This window comes from Dipodomys merriami, unplaced genomic scaffold (genome assembly GCF_024711535.1).
Source record: "Dipodomys merriami isolate MVZ:Mamm:240054 unplaced genomic scaffold, mDipMer1.0.p SCAF_437, whole genome shotgun sequence".
Taxonomy (NCBI): Eukaryota; Metazoa; Chordata; class Mammalia; order Rodentia; family Heteromyidae; genus Dipodomys; species Dipodomys merriami.
In genome coordinates, this window is record NW_027205999.1 from 769,209 (window position 1) to 795,588 (window position 26,380).

Genomic DNA, 26,380 nt, shown 5'->3' on the forward strand with positions numbered 1-26,380 from the left:
TGCGTTGATTCCGCCGCAGACAGACTGGTTTGCAAAAGGCCGTCAGAACTGCAGGTATTCCTCAGAGCAAAAAGGGAAGAACAAAAAAAAGAAAAAGAAGAAAAAAACAGAGAAATCCCAGCTATCCTGACTTTAAGCCTTTATCCAAGTCACGGCACCATTTATGTTAGGTTTTTAAAAAGAGGAAGCCGAGTAAGAACAGCACCAGCACGCACGTGGTATTCAGATAAGGGGTAGGTTTATTTAGATCTGCTGGGACCAGGCAAGGGTGGCACTCCACGTGGCTGGGAAAGGCCTGGGAATGAGAGAGAGCTGGGAAGAGAGGAAAGAGAGAGAAAAGAGCAGAGAGAGGGGTAAGAACAGTAGCACTCACGTGGTATTCAGGTAAGGGGTAGACCTGCTGGGACCAGGCAAGGTTGGCACTCCACGTGGCTGGGAAAGAGAGAGAGCAAGAGAGCAAGAAAAGAGCAGCAAGAGCTAGAAACGAACAGAGAGAAAAAAGAGAGGGAGAGAGAAAAAGAGAGAGAGGTCTGGGCCTGGGCTAGCCCTTATCTAGGGTATGGGCGGGGAAAGGTGTGGCCAGGTAAGGGGAAGTGGGATCAGGTGGGAGAAAGGTGTGGCCACATCAGGTTAGGATGTGACCTCAGCAGATGCGGACGTGACCTCTTCCAGGTATCCCAGTTGCCTAGGTAACGCAGGTACTGGGTGGAGACTTCGCTGCGAGGAGGGTGGAGTCTGCTCGCCATCCAGGAGCGGACCTTACAAAAGGTAGGGGCCCAGATTTATTTCCAAGGAAAAGGGGCCTCCGTCAAGGGACCCCCAAGGACAGCCCCTCCAAGTCCTAACCTTACACCTGGAGGATGAACATCGGTTACATGAAAGCCCTCAGTCAGCCCAATCGACCCCCAATGGTTATCAGATTATCCCCAGGCTTGGGCAGAGACTGCAGGAATGGGACTGGCTACAAACCAGCCTCCCGTGATTATTGAACTTAAAGCTTCGGCTACCCCGGTAATGATACGTCAGTATCCATTAAGCAGGGAAGCTAAAAATGGAATTAGACCACATATACAAAAACTGCTCCAATTGGGTATCTTAAAGCCATGCCAATCTCCGTGGAACACCCCCTTATTGCCTGTCAAAAAGCCTGGGACAGGAGACTACCGTCCAGTACAGGACTTGAGGGAAGTAAATCGGAGGACGGAAGATATACCCCGCTTCTCCCGGCCGGAGCTCGCCTCCCCAGCCCCGGGAGCGCGGCTTCCCACGCCGGGCCGGGCGCAGGGGGGGGGGGGGGTAGGGGGGAACATCAACACAACAACATCAACAACACAACAACAGGACAACACAACAACCACCACAACACAAAAGCCGTGCAAGTTTCCAGCCCCGCGCCCTCCCCACCGACCCCCCCCCCCCGGCCCGACTGGGCCGGGCGCGGCGGGAAGACGTGGCGCCAGACTTTCCCCGAGGCCCCGGGAGCCCCCCCCCCGTCCGGAGTTGGCGGCCCGACCCCGCCGCCTCGCTGGGGAGGGACGAGCTCCCGGCGGCCCTGGCCCGGCCCCCAGGAGGCTCGCGGCGCCTCCCGCCCGCCCGCCCGGTTCCCTGGCGGCCCTGACAAAAGCAGGCTCGACCCCTGACCACAAGCGGGCGCCCCGCCAGACGTACCGGCGGTACGGGAAGCGCCGCCCGCACTCCCCGTGGGCCCCGGCCCCGGCCCCCTCCCTCACGACGCCCCGCTCCTGACCTCCAGCCCGGCCCCGCCGCTCACCTCGATCTCGAAGTCCGGCAGGCAGCAGGCGGTGCAGAAGAGCGAGCAGAAGTGCGCGATGGCCGGCACCTCCCACCAGGAGCGGAGCTCGCCCAGCCCCGTGGCGCCGCGCTCCTCCGGGCACATTGCCGCGCCAGCCCACGCCCGCTCGCTCGCTCGGTGGCCGGGCAGGCGCCGCGGCTGGGCCGGTCGAGCCCGCGCGCCGCCGGCTCCGGCTCCTGCCCCGCGGCGGCGCCTCAGCGCCTCGCCCCGGCTCCCGCCGCGGCGCCCGCGGCTCCGCGCGACCTGCGGCTGAGGTGCGCGGCTCGGCCGGGCCGGGGGGTGGGGGCGGCGGCGACGGCGGCGGGGCCGAGTCTTCGAGGCAGCCGCGGCTCGGGCTGTCGGCAGGGTCCGCGCTCCCCCTGTCCCGCGGCGGCGCTGCAGCCGCCCCTGGTCCCCGCACAATATAATCCACTCAGCGCCCGGGAAAACAGATGGGGGTCGGGGCCGCCACGCGGAGGGGCGGGGTCTGCGCGCCACAACAACAACCCCGCCAACCCCTGGCGCAGCCGACGCTGTGCCTGCGCGGCGCGTGCGAGAGAGCGAGCTGGGGCGGAGGGGAGGAAGGGGCAGGGCCTGAGCAGGTCCCCATTCCCCCTCCCTCCCCGGCAGCGACCCCGAGGGTTGTCCGGGTGCGCCGGCTCTGGCCAGGCCCCGCGGGGTCTCCCCGCTCCTCCCATGGCCCCCGGCCGCGCACGTGTGGGAGGGAGCGCTCCCAGGCCCGCGCCGGCCCCTGGATGGCGGGGTCCTGCCGAAAACAGCAAGGAGTCAGACCCGGCCCGGACGCCGGGGGTCGGGGGCCGCGGCGCCCACTGGGCCTGCCCGGCCCAGGCCTCTGCTTGGGCGCGCTCGCACCGCCCTCCTGCGGGGAAGGCCGGCCCGGCCCGACCCCCCTGGGCCCCGCGGGCCTCTGTGACCAGAGCTGGGAGGGTGGGATTTGAACTCAGGACCTCGAGCTTCCCGGGTGGGGCTCTAGATGCACGCACGCTCACGCGCACCCTCAGGCCCCCCACAGGGTCCTCCATGTGCGCCCCAACGTGTGAAGGCAATCCTCCTACAAGCGCCCCCTTCCCACCTACCTCGGATGATCCCTCAGTGGTAACAGCCACACCACCAACACACGCGTGCGCACACCACGCACAGATCTGCATCTGCACATGTGCACAGTGGTAACAGCCACACCACCAACACACGCATGCGCACACCACACACAGATCTGCGTCTGCACATGTGCACAGTGGTAACAGCCACACCGCCAACACACGTGTGCACACCTCGCACAGATCTGTGTCAGCACATGGCACAGTGGTAACAGCCACACCACCAACACGCGTGTGCACACCTCGCACAGATCTGTGTCAGCACATGGCACAGTGGTAACAGCCACACCACGAACACACGCATGCGCACACCACGCACAGATCTGGGTCTGCACGTGTGCACAGTGGTAACAGCCACAGCCACACCACCAACACACACGTGCACATACCACACACAGATCTGCATCTGCACTTGTGCACAGTGGTAACAGCCACACCACCCACACACGCGTGCACACAACAGGCACAGATCTGTGTCAGCACATGGCACAGTGGTAACAGCCACACCACCAACACACGCGTGCGCACACCACGCACAGATCTGGAGTTCACAACTAGATCTTTTAGTGTAGAGAGGATGATTAACTAGGTCGTGAGCTGGAGTGTCTTTGATCTTCCATGCTTCTGCGGGGCAAGAGTGTCAAAAAAGGAATTTTGATGAGACTGTATAAGATGGAGAGAAATGAACTTTAAAATTCCCACAGATACTTAAAGTAATTCTTATGAGAAGTTAGAATTGAAGAGATGTAGGTATTAATGCCTACTGTCAGGAACCATCCCTGCTTAGGTGAAAGGCAAAGGAATATATAAAACACAATTATAGTCTCCAAATCTAGAAAATATTCCAGTTCCTCACCTAATGGTTGAGAAGCAAAGCAGCACAATATATAAATTATTTCAAGAAAATTAAAGAACACAAAGCAGCTATTCCCCTATGGTCAAACAAAACAATATTTGAAACAACCCCAAGAATACTAAAGGCAAATTTTAAGTGTTCAGCTTAAAACTTTCACAGTACTTAGTTGAATAATTTGAGTAAATATTTCTTCTGATATAAAAAGAAAAACTGAAACACAGAAAAACATTTTCCATTGCTAAATATCAGTATTATTTTTAATTAATACATTAGGGAGAAATCATGTATCATAAATTAATTCCTATTTTGATCATTGAAAATCTGTAACAGAATGGGAGAAAATATCTTCATCTTTATATTACGGAATTTTTGGATCTCATTTATGTTTTTGTCTTTTTTTTCTTTGACACATTTTAGATGTCCAAGAAATGGAGGAGGTGATTAAGACCTGCCAGGAAGGTCCAGATGAATGTCTGTGTGAAGTAGCAGTCACAAAAAGTAACCCAGTGGAAGAAAGAGTGAGATTGATAACATGTTTATCACAGCATTATTACCATAGTTAAGATGTAGAACCAATCCAGATGCCTCTCAGTAGATGAATGGATCAAGAAAATGTGATACACACACACACACACACACACACACAATGGAATTCTATGCCTCCATCAGGAAGGACATTGCCCCATTTGTTAGGAAAGGGAAAGACTTGGAAAAAATTATATTAAGTGAAGTAAGCCAGGCCCAAAGAAACATAAATCCCATGGTTTCCCTTATTTGCAATAAAAAAGTATGTCTAGGACAACCACAAAAAGTCAAAAGCTATGTACATATGACCATATAAGATGATGTTAAGGGAAATGAACCCCAAGACAGGGACACAAAAGGTCTTTTCTTTCTTGCTATTGTTTTTAATGTATTTAAAGTGTACTGTGTGTTTGTTTGTTTGTTTTTGTTTGTTTCTTTGGTATGTTCCTCCCTCATGGTATAATCCCTGTTTTTACTGTATTTGATTCCAGTGACCTGCATCTTGTATATACACTTTTCTGATCTGGGGAGGAGAAGGGAAAAAATGCTTAAATAAGGATACAGGTTGACCCATTGTAACAATGAGATGTACAAGACACTATGTTGAAAATGAACTTTACAACTTCACCCAGCGGGGAGCCATGGGGGGTCGGGGGAGTAATTGTGGAGGTGGGAAGGAAGGGATGATAGAGGAAAAACAAAGTAGGAGTCAACACTGCTTGATAGGAAATGTACTCATTACCTTACTCATGTAACTGTAACCCCTCTGTAGTATTTTTATAATAAAAAATGTATTTAAAGAAAACTACCCTAATAGACTTCAAGACTAGTATAAGAGACATTCCTTCTAAATTGTTTTTCTCCCAATTAGATCATAAGATGTCTTTTTAGCACCGAGTCCCTTCTAAACTGTCATTTCACTCCAACTTCGGATAAGAACTACTGGGACATCACATTCAGGCAACGAAAAAGGCCTCTAGGGACAAAGCTTATTCCAGTGATGAAGAACCATTCAGATTCTAATAGTATGGAAGTAAGCATTGAGACAGGGGATGTTGTCAGATTCCAAATGGAGTCATTTCTGTCATACATTTCAAAAGTAATTAAGCCAAGAGATTGTAAAGAAATGGTTGATAAGCATGGTTTTCTGAAGCTAAAGCTTGTCGACCTTTCAACTAGCCAAAAATCAGAACTTTAGCTTTTTCTATCACCCACTATTTTGATGAGTATCAGAAACCCAGATACCCCCACCTAGGTATGGATACACTCAGCTTCTTACGGACAGGATGGTGGTCCTACCTCTGTTAATATGCCTAAAGATTGCATAAGGCATAAGGACAGAAATGGAAAATACAAATTTTCCCATTTGATTTATAAAATCCTGTCACTTCAGGCAATTTGAAGGCAAGTTTTACGTTCTAGAATTAGGAAGTATTTCCATGAGAAGGCTTTGATTTTGAAAAATGGAAAAGAAGCCATAAAGAACATTTTCCACTTGTTTTCTTCAGGCACAATTTTCTTGCATAGTAAATATATCAGACTGGTATACTTTCAACTTCTTTACAGTAAAATAAGAAACCTTACATCTTTTCAGACAGAGGATGAGGAGGACTGCAACCCACAACTTCATCTTGGGAGTAACAGAGATTAGAAGAGTAATTGTCCATGAAAAGTTTGTTGTTGTTGTTTAGTTTTGGGTCTTAAACTCAGGGCCTAGGCACTGTCCCTGAGCCTATTTGTCCAAGGCTAGCACCCATGAGCATATTTTATTGCTAGTGTCAGGGCCCTGATTCAGTACTAACAAAATTCTGAGTTACAAAATGAGGACACCTGAATACAAGTACCTGAGAATCTTGATTCAGTAATTCTCCTGTTGAGTCTGAGACTGCAGAAGTAGCTCTTATTGATTGGGAGCAATTCCTACATTTCCTTCACTCCCAGAGACTTGCCCTCTCATCATTTGGAGGCTGCTGGACAAGGACTGATTTGCAAGATACTTGAGTCAGGCAAGTTCTATGCCTGCTGTGTGAGCAGAAGGTACAAATTCAGCTAAGACATGAGGTGGAGCCAGAGGGTTTGCTTGGGATTATGTGCAGAAAGTACACAACTAAGGGCAGAAATAAAGAAGGGACAGGAAGTTTATGTACTAGAGGCCCCTCCTGAGGCACTGGATTTAGCCTCTTGGCAAAGACATGAAGGAGCTATGCAAGCCTGTTTGTTCAATCACTGGAAAAGAGGTTCTACACCTAGTGAGGTAGAATGCCTGAGTTGTGATAGTGGACAGTGTGAGAGATGTGGAGTCCCTTACAGTGCTGAGTAGAAATACTTCTGACAGGTAATGTTGGACTCCTGCATAAGAGAGGTGATTCTGAAGACAGCCTTGTGCACTATGTGTTCAATTGAGCAATACAAGTGTGATGGCCACCAACAGCTAGTCCTGTAGGTCATGACCAGGTGAAGGTGCAGGTAAATATGTTTGATAGAGTCAGGGATGAAAGGACTATGACATGGTATAGTACACTGGTGTGGTATAATACAGAAACTATGTGAATGATAAATGCAAATAGGATCCAGGACAACTTCCATTTGAATGGAGACAAAGTCAATTAATAAAACATAGCAACAACAGGACAAATCATGTCCCCTACTAAGGAGGATTGAATCTGTGTTGAGGTTCAAAGCCAAACCCTATGACTAAGTTTCCTACAGAGACCAATTTGTGCTGTTCAGATGAAAAGCTGCTCAGATGAAAAGCCCTTTGATAAATATCATGAAGAAAAGAAACAATGTTTTCCTTTCTAACATTTTATTATTCAACATAAATATATAAGGAATGTAAACTTAAACATTACAAATAAAATTTTATGCCATCCTTATTTACTCATAGTGAATTTACAGTTTCTTATGCTGAACTCTTTTTGACTAGCACTTATGTAAATTTTCTATTTCTCATGAGAATGTAAAAAGTCAGTAACTTAATATTGATTTGATATAATTGAAAACTACAGTCACTTTCATGAAATGAAAGATCACAAATAATCTTACTAATGTATGACTTGTACCAGGAAATTTGGCTTCTCTAAACATTGAGAATTTTTAGTGGTATTTCATGACTGTGACAACAATTAGTGAATTTCCTATTTTTAAAATGTGCATTTTATTATACTTTCGACTAAGAATCTGTTGAACACATTTCTAAAACACATAACTCTCCAAAAATAAGTTTATGGAAGCATGGATATAATTTTCAAAATATTTAATCCTTAGCTAGGTCAATTTTACACAGAAAATTATATATTTTGAAGGAATATTAGACAATATTTTCATATTAAATAAACATTTTGAAATGGTTACCACCATAAAGCTAACACACTTAACAAAGTACATACTTATATGCATGTGACCAGAACTCAGAAAATTCAAGAATGTATTTTTATTGTAAAAATACTGTACAGAGGTGTTATAGTTACATGAGCAAGGTAATGAGTACATTTCCTATCAAGCATTGTTACCTCCTCCTTTGTTTTTCTCCTACCATCCCTTCCCTCCCACCTCCACAACTACCTCCACCCCCAACCCCCGACCCCCTTCCCTGCTAAAATTGTAAAGTTCATTTTCAACATAGTGTCTTGTACATCTCATTGTTACAATGGGTCAACCTGTATCCCTATTTAAGCATTTTGTTTTTTCCCTTCCCCTCCCCAAATTAGAGAAGTGTATATACAAGATGCAAATACAGTGCAAATATAAATACAGTGAAAACAGAGGTTATACCATGGGGGAGGAACATACAAAGAAACAAAAAAAATCACATGGTACCTTATAAATATGTTAGAAACAATAGCAAGAAAGAAAAAACCACTTGTGTCCCTGTCTTGGGGTTCATTTCACTTAGTATCATCTTATATGGTCATATGTACATAGCTTTTGACCTTTTCAAGAATGTATTTTTGATGCCTTACTAAACAAATCAGTTGGGGAAAAGGAAATAAAAACAAATTATAAATTCTTGACAGTAGGTTAGACCATGCAGAAGATCGAATTTCAGGGATTGAAGATAGCCTAGATATTATAGAGAAAGAACATACAACTATCCAAGATATGATAGATCTATTCAACATTTGGAAGACATCATCAGAAGGCCTAATCTGAGGATAATTGGTGTAGGTGAGCATCTAGAGACAGAAGTTAATAGTCTAGGAAATTTATTTAACAGGATCCTAGCAGAGAACTTCCCAAACATGCAAAAAGATAAGCCAATGCAGATACAAGAAGCTTTTAGAACACCAAATAGACCAGAAAAGGACATCCTACCATAACATTAGAATCAACACAGGATCAATTCAGATAAAAAAGATTCTTAAAGCTGTCAAGGAGAAAACATTAATGACCTATAAAGGGAAACCAATTAGAATAACCTCAGATTTCTCAGCAGAGACAAAGTAAGAAGAGAGTGGAATAATGTATGTCATGCCTTAAAGACAAACAACTATCAACCAAGAATGCTGTACCCAGCTAAACTCTCCTCATAACAGGAGGTCAGATGAAAATCTTCCTTAGCAAAGAAAAACTGAAACTATATCTCCACCAAACCAGCCCTACAAAAGCTACTTAAAAATGTTCTACACATAGAAAACCAACAAGACCACAATAAAGACCAAGAAACCACACCCAAACTGAGAATCCAAGAAGTATAGGAAGAACCCAACTTTTGCATCCCCCAAGAAGGTGAATAACATGTCAGGAACTCCCAAACACCACTCAGTCCTAACTCTCAACATTAATGGACTAAACTCTGCATTTCAGTTACATAGACTGTCTAGTTGGATTAAAAAGCAAGATCCTACTATCTGCTACCTTCAAGAATCACACCTTGCCCATAAAAACAAACATATTCTGTTTTTTTTTCTTTTTTCTTTTTTTCTTTTTTGCTTATGTGGTGCTGAGGAATCAAACCCAGGGCCTCAGGCATGCAAGGCAAGCACTCTACCACTGAGCCACCTTCCCAGCCCCAACAAACATATTCTGAAAGTGAAAGGCTGGAACAAAATCTACCAAGCATAAACAGTCAGGACTTGCAATTCTAATATAAGATAAAATAGCTTTCAAATTAAAATTACTGAGAAGAGATAAAGAAGGTTGCTACATACGAATTAAGGAATCTCTCCTTCAGAAAGATATTACAATTCTAAATATCTATTCACCAAACAAACCCTACTTTCCCTCAAATCTCACATAAATCCAAAGACATTAATTGTTGGGGACTTTAACACACCATTATCCCCACTAGGGGATAAAACTCAACAGAGAAACTGCAAATCTAAACAACTGCCCAGATCAACTAGATTTAACAGGCATCTACCGAATATTTCTCCCAGTCCCATCAGAATACATGTTTTTCTCAGCATCACATGGAACGTTTTCCAAAATAGACCACAAAGCAAACCTGTCCAAATTTAGAAACATTGAAGTTATGCCCTGCATTCTCACAATGGAATAAAAGTAGAACTCAACACCAAAAGCCACCAAAGAAAGCCGTGTAACACATGGAGCCTAAACAACACACTGTTGAATCACCAGTGGGTCACGGAAGAGATTAGAAAGGAAATTCAAATGATCATGATATTCATCAAAATGAACACACAATTTACCAACTCCTCTGGGACACAGCAAAGGCAGTACTCAGAGGCAAGTTTATAGCTCTGAGTTCCTACATCAACAAATTGGAGAATCTGAAACCAACAATTTAATGAGACATCTGAACCTCCTTGAAAAAGAGCAGCAAGAAAAAGGAAATCAAAACAGAACTTAGAGAGTGGAAAAACCTCCCATGCTCCTGGATTGGAAGGATCAACATTGTGAAAATGGCAATACTTCCCAAGGCTATCTACAAATTCAATGCGATACCTAGCAATATTCCAACCTCATTCTTCAAGGAAATAGAAGAGGCAATCCAAAAATTCATATGGAACAATAAAAGACCCCAATAGCAAAAACGATCCTTAACAGAAAGAACAGTGCTGGAGGAATATCAATACCAAATTTCAAACTCTACTACAAAGAAATAGTAATCAAAACAGCTTTGTACTGGCACAAGTACAGATCTCAGGACCAATGGAATAGAATTGAAAACCCAGAAATGAAACCACAGAGCTATAGCCATCTAATCTTTGATAAGGGAGCTAAAAAAATAGAATGGAAGAAAGACAGCCTCTTCAGTAAATTGTGCTGGCAAAATTGGTTAATCACTTGTAGAAAACTAAAGCTAGATCCTTATATATCACCCTGCACCAGAATCAACTCCAAATGGATCAAAGACTTCCAAGTCAAAGCAGACACCCTGAAAACATTACAGGATGGAACAGGAGAAACCCTAGGTCTCCTTGGCACAGGCCAAAATTTTCTTAAAGAGACTCAGAAACAGAGCAAATCAAAGAAAGTTTGGACAAATGGGATAGCACGAGATTGCAGAGCTTCTGCATGGCAAAGGACATAGCTAGCAAGATCAATAGAAAGCCCACGGATTGGGAGAAGATCTTCACTAGTCATACAATGGACAAGGGTCTCATATCTAAAATATACCTGGAACTCAAAAAATTAAATCCCCCAACATCAAATCTTCAAAGAAACAACTGCCCAATAAATAAGTGGGCTAAAGTCTTAAAGAGAAACTTCTCTGAAGAGAAAAGAAGGATGGCCAATAGACACATGAAGAAATGTTCAACCATAAAAGAAATGTAAACAACATTGAGATACCACCTCACCCAATTAGAATGGATATAATCAGGAACTCTAATAACAACAGATGATGGAGGGGATGTGGACAGAAGGGAACCTTACTGCATTGTTGATTGGAGTGTAAACTTGTTCAACCACTTTGGTAAGCAGTATGGAGGTTCCTCCAAAGACTCCACATAGAGCTCCCCTATGACCCAGTAATCCCACTTTTGGGCATTTATCCAAATGATCACAAACATGACCATCCTAAAGCTACCAGGACAACTATGTTTATTGCAGCATTATTTACCATAGCTAAGGTATGGAACCAATCCAGAAAAAATGATTAAAAAATAAAAAATTAAAAAAGAGGGAATAAATTAAATCTGTAAAAAAAAACCCCATTGTTTCTTTTGAAAATATCTAAATATCTCAACTCCATACCTAGTGGACATTCTTAAAACAGACATGAAAATATTCAAGAATTACCTCCTAAAGGGTAAGATGACTTATCTGCAAAATTCCTTAGACCAGATTTTCTTTCAGTTTTGCCTTTTGATATGTACACATGATGATATCCATGTTGGGTAGGGACACTGTCTTTGGACTTTACAAACATTCACCTTCTGAAACTGTGTCTTGGGTAAAATTACCAATTCTGTGACTGAAAAAAATAAAAATCTTGTAAATAAATTGAGTATCTCTTGAGAATGTGCTTCTTTAGAATGATACTAATTATAGAATTATATTTTCAAAATTAGAACATGGAGAAAAGAAAAACCTCATATACATACATAAAATATTAAATGAGTGTTTTAAAAATTATTTATCTACCAATAACTACTAAGATCATATTTTCTATAATCTTTTATCGTTTTCTTTAATTGGTATGTATTAGTTGTACACTATATTTTTGTTTTGCTGTCTCTATGCATACATAGAACATACCATTGCTGTTTACCCACTTTATTACTCTTTCCTATGTCATGTTCAGCTTTCTGTTTACAATTTTAATTGGCTTCATTTGTATACATAGATATAGTATACTTTGATCATGTGTTCTCAACACTGTCTCCTTCCTCTTTCCTCCTATTAACCACCCTCAAATAGTCTTTTTATATTTGTATCATATATTTATCTCTCTAGATTCCACATATAAGAGGAAATGTAATATTTATTTGGAATCTTGATCTATAGCTTTATATAATTAGATTCAAGTTTTATTTTCAAGAGTGATTATGTTCTGAACAGTGTGATATAAGACCACAAAAAATATTAACATTACATAAATACAGTTCATTAATTCTTGTCAAGGTTGTCTAACCAGTCAGTTTAGATGAAGTAACTTAAGTATACCACTATATACTAACTGCAAGAGATACTGACCAATATGTGCTAAATATCAAATTGGGTAATTTATCTTTACTGGTTGCCCTAGCTTACATTTCCACTATTATTATGTTATGATGTCTTTTATTATATACTTTCCAGCATGTTATAACTTATTTTCTTAATGCTTTCCAGTTTGATTGGGATTTAATGGAACCTTACTTTTAATATTTATTTAATTTACATTAATGTCTGTAATATGTTGGCAATTTCTTCACGTGTTCACAATTTGTATTTTCTGAAACCTATCAACTCATTTACACATTTATGAATTGCAATAGCTTTTAATTTGAGATCTATTTTTGAGCTTTGTGTGTTTTACATAAAAATTCTTTCTCTACTCAATAGTTCTAATTTGATGCAGTCCTATTTTTAATTCTTGCTCTTATTTTTACTCAGTTAAACTTTTATATAATAAGTAGATACAAATGTCAATAACTTTCAACGAGTTTCCTATGTTTTTTTTTACCTCTAAAGCTATGCAGTTTAAAATTTTTGATATTGACTTGAATTTTGTAGCGCCTAGGAGATTATGTCCTATTTTGTCTTCTTCATATAGAAAACCAGTTTAGTTTTTCCATCACCAATTTTTGAAAAGATTGTCTTGTCCATTGTATAATTTCCTCTCTTTTTTTGGAGGGGGCGTCTGGTCATGGGGCCTGTCCCTCAGCTCTTTAGCTCAAGGCTAGCGCTCTACCACTTGAGCCACAGCGCCACTTCCGGCTTTTTTTCTTTTTGCTTATGTGGTGCTGAGGAATCAAACCCAGGGCCTCATGCATGCAAGGCAAGCGCTCTGCCACTGAGCCACCTTCTCAGCCCCAATTTCCTCTCTTTTTTCAAAGGTATGCCTTGTCAAAAATATTTGTAATCACTTGATATTTTATATTATTTCTATTTTAAATATATGTGCTAAAAATTCACATCTGTTTCCAAAAAGAATGAGTATATGATATTGAAAATGATTGTATCTTTGAAGATGAGACCTAAATGGATTATGGCATATCAATAAATTGGAACTCTGAATAGGATGAAACTAAATAAAATAAAACTCTACAAATTTACAAAGATAAAAATTTAAAACATAAAACTAAATAATAAATTTAGGATAAAACAGGTATAAAAAGTATATTTACAATAAAATTTAAAACTATGAAAAATAATAATCCATTTCACATTTTATATTCTGCTACTTTGCCAAAGTTTCAGGTCAACTCATTTAACTTGGAGGAGAAATCTATAGCATTCCTTAAATACAGGATCATGTCATCTGCAAAGAGGGATAGTTTAACTTCTTTCCATATTTGTATTACCTTTATGATTTTCCCTTGCCTTATAGTCCTTGATAGGAATTCCAGTATTATATTAAAGAGATACTGAAAGAGTGGACATCCTTCTTACTGATTTTAGAGGAAATGGTTTTAACTTTTCACCATTAAGTAAAATGCTGGTTTCAGTTTGTCATGTAAACATTTACTATATTGAGGAATGTTGTATGTATTCCTAGCTTCTCCAGATATTTTATCATAAAGGGTTTTTTGGGGGGAGGGGGTCTGGTCGTGGGCCTTAACTCTGGGCCTGGGCGCTGTCCCTAAGCTCTTCAGCTCAAGGCTATTGCTCTACCACTTGAACCACAGCACCACTTCCGGCTTTTTTTTCTCCTTATGTGGTGCTGAGGGATCGAACTCAAGGCCTCATGTGTGCAAAGCAAGTGCTCTACCACTGAGCCACCTTCCCAGCCCCTCATAAAGGGGTTTTTAATCATGTCAAATGCTTTTTTCTGTTCTGTGCTCATTCTTGCAAAGTCTAACTCCAATCTTGTTCCAGATCACCATGGTCCACATTGTTCCATCCTATTTATTTTCAGGATTTCACAAGTGATGGAGAAGGTGGAATTTGCACAGTAGCCCAGTAAAAGTATAGAGCAGGAGAGGTCATTGGAGGACCACAGCCCATAGTTCTACTCAGAATTCTTCTTAGCAAAAGAAGGGTGAAAATGAGAAAGAATGAAGAATAAAGAAGATGAGAAGGAATGAAGAAAGCCTCAAATGTACTAACAGTGCATGGAGAGGAAAGAGCTTTCATCATGTAGAGGAAAGGTTGCCTGGTTATTGCATCAGGAAGACACATCCTGATGATCAAAAGAAAGAGAGGAAGGAAAAATATAATTGCAAAAGCAATTAAAGTCAAAGAGATAAATGTCCCCAGTCAGTTCCATACATGCTGGCCCTCTTACAAAATGTAGGCAAGGTAGTTAACTTAGCCAGTGGAAGGTAATTCATCCTGAATTACCATCAACTCTATTTTTAAAAGATAGCAAGGGGTCAGAACTGGTGATAAATATTTGTAATCCCAGCATGAAATGAGTTTCAAGATCAGCCACAGTAAGATTTAATGATAGTATGAGATAATGTAGGTGATCCCTCAGCTATGCCTGAAGGGTAAGTAGGAACATTGTAGTCTCAGCTTAGCTCCAGGGGATAAAAGGATAAAATGGTAGCTAAAGATAAGTCAAACATAAAAATGGAGGCATTGCTCAAGTGGTTGAGCACCTTCCTAGCAAGCACCAGTCCCAAAATTTAAACCTCAGCATTAGAAAGTAATAAAAAAGATGGTAAAGAACTGGAAAGGGCATGTGCCTATGAAAGGTGATGATTGCAGAATTCTCTGTATCTGCAGCTATGGAACTAGACATGTGCATTCATATTGCTATGAACCTATTCATCACTTCATCTATCTATATACACATTTATTTTGAAGAATTAGTTCATGGAGTTGTGTGACTTGTTCCTAAGTCCAACTTTTCAGGAGGCTGCTAGACTCCACACACATTGAAGTCTGCCTCAACATGGAGGCATGGAATGATTTATTTCACCCAAAGCGTACTGGTTAAAGTACTGATCTTCTAAAAAGAAACCTCAAACTCACATACAGTACTGTTACAAATACTTGCATATGGTGGCATATCCAGGTAGACACATAAAATCTCATCTTTTTCAGTTTCATTAATTCTTTCCTGAAAAAGTATTTTGTCCTTTAAAAATAAATTATACAGCTCTTTTTTGATTTTGAATGTGTATCTTTTCCATTCCCTTTCAACCTCATTGTACAGTCATCTCTGTCTTACAATAAGTCCCTATATACCTATAGTGTCTAAATCAGGGGAAGAATCACTAGCCTGCTGGGGACAGCCATTGCTTCTATCTGCCTTGGTAAGGATGTCCAAAAACACAGGGCTCAGGTTCTTCTCAGTCATGCATGTGATAGTGAGAGGAGCTTTGTTTTCTAATGAAACTCAGAAGGGAAGGAATCACAGCTTCAAGCCTTAAATTCCTTCATTCCTTGGTTATAAAACAAAATGTCAGTCTGACCCTGTCCTCTTTATTTCAGGAGCCAGCATGGCCCAGAAGGTAGCTGAAGCTCAAACTTCAATTCTGCTGGTGGAAAAGGAGGCTGTGACCCTAGACTGTTTGTATGGGAATGGGGAATCCTATTATTCCATCTTCTGGAACAAACAGCCCCTCTCAGGGAAATTAATTTTGCTTATTCATCAGAACTCTTATGAAAAGGAAAAGGTAACAGAGGGTTGTTACTTCCTGAACTTCCAGAAATCCTCAGACAGACCAAGAGATCCAGTCAGAGAAGCAGGGCTTCAGGCACAGGTAGGAATTACAGAGGAACTTTAGGGCAATTCACATACAATGTCTAGACACACCACCTAGTTGACATGTATGTCTACTACGAGATGTATGTCTACTACATCTCGTAGTAGACATACATGTCAACTAGGTGGTGTGTCTAGATGTAATAGACATACATGTCTACTAGGTATGCATGTCTACTAGGTATGTCTACTACATCTAGAATAGTTTTCCAATGATAAAAGCATACACACTGTTTTTTGTTTTTGTTTCTTTTTGGGTCCAGTCGTGGGGCCTGAACTCTGGGCCTGGGAGCTGTCCCTCAGCTCTTCAGCTCAAGGCTAGCACTCTACCACTTGAGCCACAGCGCCACTTCCAGCTTTTTTTCTTTTTGCTTATGTGGTGCTGAGGAATCGAACCCAGGGCCTCATGCATACAAGGCAAGCGCTCTACCACTGAGCCACCTTCCCAGCCCTTGTTTACTATTTAAGTAAACATTTAATATGCATGCCTAGCCTTGAGGCATTTGCTCTGGGACTTCTGGGAAATCACCTAATTTTATAGATACAGAGTTCTATATGAAATCATCCTATGAAGAAAGATCTCATCCCCTTGGCCTGCTCCATGTGCTTGCCCAGGATGTGTTTATCTATTTCTCTCATTCTCTGTATCTTACTCTGTCTTCCTATCTCTATGTATATATTCATATATAAATTATGTATTAGAGAAAGCTATCTATCTCTATATAAACAGAGGTAGATAGAGAGATAATAATGGAAAGAAATCAAGACACTAGAGACCAAAAAAAGCAAACCAAAACTGAGTTTGAGAAATTAAACTGAGAGATTGGACAAGCAACAATCAATAACAGAGCAACTGAAGCATTATGTTCAAGTTTTTAGGTCATAAGAACGTAAATAAAAAGTTATATATAATTCATAAATTTATTATATAATACATATGTAATCTCTGTCCACAGAGAACATAAAAATTCTCAGCCAGTTCCAACGAATTAATTCGTAGGGCCATAAGATCACCACTTCAGTGGATGTTGTCCATATCGAATATGATTACTGTATCTTACAACTCAAGAATTGTGATTCCCAATATCATACTGGAAGAATTCCCTAACCAAAAAATAGCAATAGAATTAAAAGTTAACAACAAAGCATAGCAGCAGAACAAGTCCAAGATGTTTCTGACTCCATAGCTTTATACTCAGCAGGTTGAGTCAGCAAGATCAGAAAAACAAATATAAACATTGGATAGGACATAACAAGGTACAAGCTGAATTAGTACTCTGAGGAAAAGTAATTCATGTGGAATAAAATTGTAGGAAACTTCAAAGCTATTGCACTAAGCCTGAAAGAATAATATTTTGTGAGACTAAATCATGAAGGGGAAGATGAAGAGATCCTTGAGTATTGATCCTTATGAGTGAGAACTGTCTGCTCAGCCTGTGAGTCAACAACATGCTCTTACCTTGTAACTCACTTGATGGTTTATATCTGTAATTCCTAATCTAGGCTGTTGGCTACTAAGAGGCAAAGTTCTTTTTTCCATATTTATGTTTTATTGATTTCTGTATCAGACAGAGAAACTTACCACAACTGCTTATTCACCAAAACAAGACATTACAGAAAGCAGATGCAGAAACAGGAAAATCCAGCTGCATCTTGCAAAAGTCTTTTGTAAGAAATTTGCAAAGATGGGAAACAAAACCACTCTTCTAATTTATTTGTTTTTGTCTTTACAAATGTGGTTATATTTTGTAAAATAAGTTCTTTCCATATTTCATATTAAATTTTACTATCATTGTTAATTAAGTTTCATAAATTTAACAATAGATCATTAATAAATTAGGGATTATTGTCATTTAAGTGGATAAATGAAAGTTAAATAAAAGTGGATAAATGAAAGTTAAATAAAAGTGGATAAATGAAAGTTAAATAAAAATTAATTCCTAATATGATAAATATTTGTACATATTATTCAGAAAACAAAATCTATTTTGGGGAATCAATCTTCAGAATTTTAGATGGTCAGATCAAAAATGGGCAAGAACTTCCTCAAATGAAGCAAATTTGATCAGGAGATAATAATGCCATGTATCTTGGTACAATTTTTTCAGTAGTTTTGCTAAAATAAACTACAAAGACTAGGCCAGAGACATGCCTAAAGAACCTTTCTTTCTGGTTGGCATAATTTGAAGTAGAAAAGATCTGAGTATTGAGTAGCTCAAGCTTATTATCTTAGCTGCCCAGGAATCTGAGGTACATAGGATCAGTCCAGCAAAAAGCTGGACTGGTGGCATGGTTCAGCTATGAGAGTTCCAGAAAATCAAACAAACTGGAGTGAGAATGCACTACCTGCAAATTAATAAAAAATGAAACAAGAAATTCTCATCTCAGAGTGAGTAGCATTGATTAAGTATGTTTAGCACTTAGTATGGAGCACATTCTATCATATACTGCAAATCACTTGTAGAACACAGAGTGAAGCAGAACTCTTCTGGTTATTATAATTGACATTTATACTAACAATATCTAGTAACTAAACAGGGACAGGAGCAAATTCCAAGCAGAAAATAGTGATCACCAAATAAAGTACAAATTCTTCTTCTATTTGGAATAAAGCATGATGCATCAACATGTAAACTATTTATTACTTTAATCCAAAATATGTATATATTTGTTACTGAGCTGTATTTTACTATATCTGCAAATATAAATTATTGGTTTTACTCCATAAAATTTTCCACGTCAAAGTCACACACATACATATGCACACACACACGTATGCATGCACACACATAGATGCATACACACAAATACTTTCCTACATTCTGTTGAATATTGATTCAAGAATCTCAATTGGGGGGTAGTGGGATGGGAAGAGCAAACAAAGGAGGAGGCAACAATGCTTGATAAGAAATGTACTCATTACCTTGCCCATGTAATTGTAACCCCTCTGTACGGTATTTTCACAATAAAAAAAAAAAAGAATCTCAATTGTCACTCAGGCCATCTAGCATGTAAGGAAAAGCTAATAAAGACTTTCAATACACTAATGCTACTTAGATATATACCTATGATTTACTAAATGATATAGAAATAATGATATCATGACTTCGAATATATAAAAGCTATAATACCCATTCAGCCTATTATTATTTAAATGTCAAAGTTCTATTCTAGAGGTAAATTTGGTTTAAAGTAGAACGTTTCAAACAAAAGAGCAAGAAATATGAGGTTAAGCAGAGTGAGGAACCAAAGCTTCTGTCTGTGGCATGAAGCTTGATAGGTTATGAATTGATCTCTTGATATACTAAGAGAGGGAGGCCCTCTGACCTGGCCTACAGGGAGTAACTAGAGCAATCTGGAACAAGGATTGTGTGAAACAGCTGGTAAGTGACAGAAGAACTGTGCCTTGGACTACCAGACTGTCATAAATATTGCACTCTTAATCAGAAAGCATCTGTCTTTTTATTTCCTTCCCAGCCATCTCTGCCTCACGTTTAATCGATGCAAAATGCTTCTCTTAACAGGTGCACTAGTGTTTACAAATTTAAACCCTTATTTAAATGAAGCTTACAACCAGAGATGTTTCAATTAACAGTACAATACCTTAGAAAAAGGAATCACATTAACATTTGTGCAAATCCAAACCTTGTTTTGCACTGGTGAAATTTTGTTAATAGAAAATTAAGAGTACAGATGCCACAAGGAGCTAAAGAAGACTGGAGTTTAAGTAATTTTAGAGAAACAATATATCTGAATGGGACACACATAAAATATTGGAAAAAGATGTTTAAAATGTCAAGGTCCATTAAAAATAGAACAAATAATGTCCTGCCAACCTGTAAAAAATTATTTTTATATCATTCACTTTTTCCCTACAGTATAGTTTTCCTCTTATCAAGATTTAATCATTAAAAAGAGGTTTATTTTGTTATCCATGGTTTTGCGGTTCAGCTTCAGTTACATATAATTGATCATAATCTGTAAATATTCAGTGAAAAATTCCAGAAATAAACAATTCATTAGTTTCAAGTTGCATCCTTTTATTACTGATAGCATAGTGAGATTGGGAGCCAGGTTTCCTCATCCTGACACACAGTGTAGCTCACTTCTCTGCAGTGTATCTGTACAGCCTACACTACTCTCCTATTGATTACCTAATTCTGTCAGTCATCAGGCTGACTGATGCTCTCACTGCAAAAGAGCTCAAGTAGCCTTTCTTTGATTTAACATTGTGTCCTAAATGTACAATAGTTTAATTGAGAGCTGTATTACAGCATATTATGAAAACAATTATCATTTGTCACCATTGTTATTCACTACCTGGCACCAGTTTGTATGGAGAAACCAGTCTTACAGAGCTCAGGGGTCTCTGCCATTTCAAGCATGCATTAGGGTTCTGGAAAGTGTCCCCAGTAGAAGGGTAATAGTCTCATATTTGTTCTTACATGGTAAAGAGCATATATTTTCAGAAATTCTAATATATACAACATAGCAACATGGGCTAAATTTTAGGTTATTCCTTCAAAATGTGGATGAAATTTGGTTAATTTAGAATACATATACTTTTGTGTGTGAAAGCAAGAGAATTGTTCATTGTAGATATTTGTTTAAAATGAGTACACATAACCTGAGTTTCAGTGGTTCATGTCTGTAATACTAGTTACTAGGTGGCTGACATGTAGAGGATCACAGTGCAAAACAAACTTGGTCTGCAGAATCTATGAGATCCCATTCGAAAATAAATAGCAAAAAGCCACACCAGAGGTGTGGCAGAACATCAGCAGGAATCATCCAGCAAATAGAATAAGAACCCTGAGTTCAAATCCTGGAACCGGCATCCCCCAAAAATGTCATAGATAATATAGAGAAGCCAAGTGAATATTGAATGTGATATAAATCTGTAAAACCATAGCCTCTCTGTACTCTATTCTCTCTTATTTATTTATTTATTTTACAGAAAGAGGAATTGAACAATTACTCTTATTAACTAAAGTTTAATTTTCTATTTTTGGGGGAGGACTATCAGTATTGGGGATGGAATTGAGGGCCTTATAGTCTCCCTCACAGCTAGTGACTATCTGCTCACAGCTGTTGCCCTACCACCTGAGCCTCACCTCCAGTCTATTAACTGAACTCTTAGACAAATACCATGGCAGATTCTTTGGGAGAGATCATGGCAAACTTGAGAGAGCAATGTTCAGTCAGCTGATTATTTCCATGGAAAAGGAAAACCCCAATATTTCCAAAAATTTATTTTTAATAAGGAAATTAAATTGGTGGACTTAATCTTGCCGTTGGGCTTCTAATTTGGAACCTTTATGCAATAGTTTAAAATGTGGCCTGAATGCCAAACAGATCTGAAGGGAGCTTCTGTACTGACTGTTTAATGTCTTTGTGACTTTGATATTAAATTCCATTTCATTTTCAGTGAAAAAAGAGTTAATGGTAGTAGCTGGATTATAACTTATAAAAGATTAAATTATAAAAGTGGTATACCTTGTTATAATAGCAAGCTCTCAATAAATGGTAGACATTTCCTAGATGAACATAGAGAAACACTTGGGGGCTGGTAGCTCATGCCTGTAATCCTAGCTATGCAGGAGGCTGAGATATAATACTCAAAGTCAGATGGGGCAGGAAAAAAAGACACATCTCCAATCGATCAACAAAAAAGCCAGAATGGAGCTGTGGCTCAAGTGGAAGAGTGATAGCCTTGAACACAAAAAGCTCAGGGATAATCCCAGGCTCTCCGTTCAAGCACCAGTACCATCACTAAATACATAGACTGGTTCCAAGTTTGAGGCATAGGTGTGCTTTGAAGAATGTACAGTCAGAGAGTAAAAGGATTTCTGTAAGTTAGTAGCTGGTGACCTTTGTGTCCTGGTAGATATTTATTTAGTGTCTGGGGACAATTTACCACAACCAGTAAGTATTGTTGATGTTTTGTTGCTTGTATTTATTGAATTAGCATTTTTGTGGTTATCTTTGTGTTATAGCATACATTCTTCTCACAGCCATGCATCAATAACATCAGAGATTTGTAGGGGTATAAAATTTGAGACAGAAATGTTATTAGCTCTGAATTGCCAACACAAATGTAAACTGAGAAGAGTAATCCATTAAAAGGAGAAATTGCAAGTATGTACTATTGAAAAGCTGAGTTTAAATGATTTATTACATATGTATGTTGTTTGATAAGAAACTTTGTAAAAAGTAGCTACAAGAACAATGATGTTTTCTTCAATGGCATTTCCACAGAATGTTTCAGGACATATTTTGTAAAACTAAGGAAATGGATTAAAAAAAATGACTACCACAGACCTTGTGTCCAGAAACCTAGACTTACTTGTGTAAACTTGGAAAATAAGTTAAATTCTAAAAGTTTTAATTTTCTCACTAGAAAGTTGGGGTAAGAAAATACTTAAATCTCTAGCAGGATATAAAATTAACCCCCAAAAATCAATGGCTTTTCTATATGCCAACAATGAGAAAAGTGTGGCCGAAATTAGGAAAGCAACTCCATTTGTAATAGCCCCACAAAAAATAAAATACCTAGGAATTAACTTAACCAAAGAAGTGAAGGACCTCTATGATGAAAACTTTAAAATCTTGAAAAAGGAAATCAACACAGAACTTAAAAAATGGCAAAACCTCCCATGCTCCTGGATTGGCAAGATTAACATCGTGAAAATGGCAATACTTCCCAAGGCTATCTACAAATTCAACGCGATACCTATCAAAATTCCACCCTCATTCTTCAAGGAAATAGAGGAGGCAATCCAAAAATTCATATGGAACAATAAAAGACCCCGAATAGCAAAAACGCTCCTCAACGGAAAGAACACTGCTGGAGGAATATCAATACCAAATTTCAAACTCTACTATAAAGCCATAGTAATCAAAACAGCTTGGTATTGGCATAAGAACAGACCTCAGGACCAATGGAATAGAATTGAAAACCCAGAAATGAACCTACAGACCTATAGCCATCTAATCTTCGATAAGGAAGCTAAAACAATAGAATGGAAGAAAGACAGCCTCTTCAGTAAATGGTCCTGGCAAAATTGGTTAACTACATGTAGAAAACTAAAGCTAGATCCTTATATATCACCCTGCACCAGAATCAACTCCAAATGGATCAAAGACCTTGAACTCAAAGCAGACACTCTGAAAACATTACAGGATGGAATAGGAGAAACCCTAGGTCTCCTTGGCTCAGGTCGAAATTTTCTGAATAGAGACCCGGAAGCACAACAAATCAAAGAAAGGTTGGACAAATGGGATTGCATAAGATTGCAGAGCTTCTGCAGGGCAAATGACATAGCTGGCAAGATCAATAGAAAGCCCACCGATTGGGAGAAGATCTTTACTAGCCATACAACGGACAAGGGTCTCATATCTAAAATATACTTGGAACTCAAAAAATTAAACCACCCAACAACAAATCCTCAAAGAAACAACTGCCCAATAAATAAGTGGGCGAAAGACTTAAAGAGAAGCTTCTCTGAAGAAGAAAGAAGGATGGCCAATAGACACATGAAGAAATGTTCAACATCCCTAGCCATAAAAGAAATGCAAATCAAAACAACATTGAGATATCACCTCACTCCAGTTAGAACAGCAAAAATCAAGAACTCTAATAACAACAGATGCTGGAGGGGATGTGGACAGAAAGGAACCTTACTTCATTGTTGGTGGGAATGTAAACTTGTTCAACCACTTTGGAAAGCAGTATGGAGGTTCCTCAAAAGACTTCACATAGATCTCCCCTATGATCCAGCAATCCCACTTTTGGGCATTTACCCAAATGTTTACAAACAAGACCACACTAAAGCTACCAGCACAACTATGTTTATTGCAGCATTATTTACCATAGCTAAGACATGGAACCAACCCAGATGCCCCTCAGTAGATGAATGGATCAAGAAAATGTGGTATATATACACAATGGAATTCTATGCCTCCATCAGAAAGAATGACATTTCCCCATTTGTTAGGAAATGGAAAGGTTTGGAAAAAATTATATTAAGTGAAGTAAGCCAGGCCCAAAGAAGCATAGGTCCCATGGTTTCCCTTATTTGCAATATCTAGTATAGGTATGAGTCAAGCGGAAAAGGCCAGATAATGTGATGTTAGGAAAATGAACCCTTAAATATGTATTTTAATGTTTTCGTTTCTTTCATGCATGTGTTTCTAATGCATTTATAAGATTATTTCTTTGTTGCTTTGTATGTCCCTCCCCCACAGTGTAACCCCCGCTTTCACTATATTTGATGTCAGTATAACATGTGGAGGAGATGGGGACAAACAAGTCGTTTAAGGATTCAGGTGGACCTGTTGCAACAATGAGAAGTACAAAATGTCATGTCAAAACCAGCTTTACAATTTCGGTGTGGGGGGGGAGGGGGGTATAATTGGGTGGGGGGAGGGGGGTAAAATTGGGTGGGGGGAGGGGGGAGGCGGGGAAGGGAAGTGAAGGGTAAACAAAGGAGGAGGCTGCAATGCTTGGTAAGAAATGTATGCATTATCCTGCCCATGTAATTGTAGCCCCTCTGTACAGTATGTTCTCAAATAAAATAAAATACAATTTAAAAAAAAAAAAAAGAAAATACTTAAATCTCAGCAGTAGTGAAAATTAAAAATAAATAATATTTAGAACAAATATGAAAGTTTCATTAAGTGTCTTACAAGAAGAAATATTGTTATTGCTTTTATTGTTATTGCTCCTGTATTATTGCGACATATTGGAAAAATTACCTGTAACAATGTGCATTATAAAAGAATTGAAAAAAATGTATTTTAACATTCAAGCAAATTAATGATGGGATTCTAATTTCCTTAACTTCTTTACTAATTGACATAATATAAATATTATTACCACAGATAAAACTCTTCTATAGTTACAATTCCTCATTAAAGCTGTATCCAAGTGTTTTGCTATAGGCTAACACAGAAATAAAGGTTAGTATTTGTTCTTTGGGGATTTCACACAAAATCCTCTCATCCTAAGCATTCACATTTTGTAAGGGAAAAATCCATTAAATAATTCTCTCAATCTTTGCTACTCATTAGGCTAAAATCTGAGGACCAACTTTGAAGCCAGCACAGGCAGATAAACCTGTGAATCTCTTCTCTCCAATTAACCTGCATGGGAAATGAGGATCTGACTAAAGTGGTGAAATACCAGCCATGAGCCAAAAAAACTTATAGGACAGCACCAAGGCCCTGAGTTAAGCCCCAGTACCCAGTAAACACACACACACGCACACACACAATTTTCTCTACAAAATCAGTATGAGCAAAGTTAATTTTCATAAATGATTGGGTCTCTTTTTAGCTACTTTTACAGAATGGTAATAAAAATATTTTTGATGTTGAGAGTTAGATGTTTGGGTGTCACTGGAATATTTGATTAGCTCCTTCAGACTAAGCCAGATCAGCACAGTGTTGTGAGTTCTCACCACATCACCAGGCCTTGTTTCCACATCTTCTCCTATTCACACCTGAGATCCACCCACTGTTGTTCATCAGATGACATCCTAGGAAATTTTTTAGTTGTCAATTGTTAATAAGCTCCTCCCTTGCCAGGAAGTGTCCCAATCTTAAAAGTTGGAAATTTTCCACCAATACGTTGTCCTGCAGTCAAATAATAACTACTGTGATAGTTATAGCTGATGGAGCCACAATCTGAGCTCAACATTATCTAATGTTCAGTTTCATTTAAACCTCACCATAGTTCTATGAAGTAGATTCCTAAGTACACCTAAGAATCTCATTTGTAAAATTATGCTGAGCAAAGTCCAATATTTTGCCTACAAAGTGTCAGAGTCAGAATTTTGTCCAATTCCCAAGGCTATACTAGATTAGTTCTAAATTCTTGGCAGAAAAGTATAGCAAAATGAATTAGAAACATGGAAAAACTGCTGGTGTTCAACTTGCTAATGAGATAAGAGCTGAAACATTGGGATGGAGGAAATGATATGAGGTATTAGAGATATATCAGGCAGGAAAATGGAAAATGACTTGATTTCTGAATTCACTGGAGATTTCACAGGAGAAGAAATACTTCTCCAACTGTGCTTGTTTTTAACCAATGGCATGTTAAAATCCTAACATACAAAACCAGACAAGTCCAAAAAAATGATCTTTCCCATTTCTTATATTTCATCTCAGCACAACAGGTTTCATCCATAGTTTCTCTGTTTCATGAGTTTGGGTTGTCATTATTATGTATTATATGTTATGTATTAGAGTTAGTGAGGATTGACTATTTCCATGGCATTTAAAAGGGGAGGGCTGAGAGGATCGCTACAGAGAAATGT

General features: G+C 39.5%; 1 protein-coding gene across 4 annotated transcripts in view; it reads left to right on the plus strand.

Moving 5' to 3' along the window:
* LOC138807852 (uncharacterized) overlaps nucleotides 1-26,380 on the plus strand; it is an 89,243-nt gene that overhangs the window by 9,266 nt on the left and 53,597 nt on the right. For 3 of the 4 annotated variants that reach the window (XR_011366308.1, XR_011366309.1, XM_069993644.1), the window contains exon 3: nucleotides 4,184-6,169. Coding sequence is in view for 2 of the 4 variants with exons in the window: in XM_069993644.1 (XP_069849745.1) it covers nucleotides 4,184-4,329 (146 nt within the window). In the remaining 2 variants the exon portion in view is untranslated. Of the gene's footprint in view, nucleotides 1-4,183; nucleotides 6,170-26,380 lie in introns of those variants that run through there. The other variant, XM_069993645.1, reaches the window with a different exon arrangement.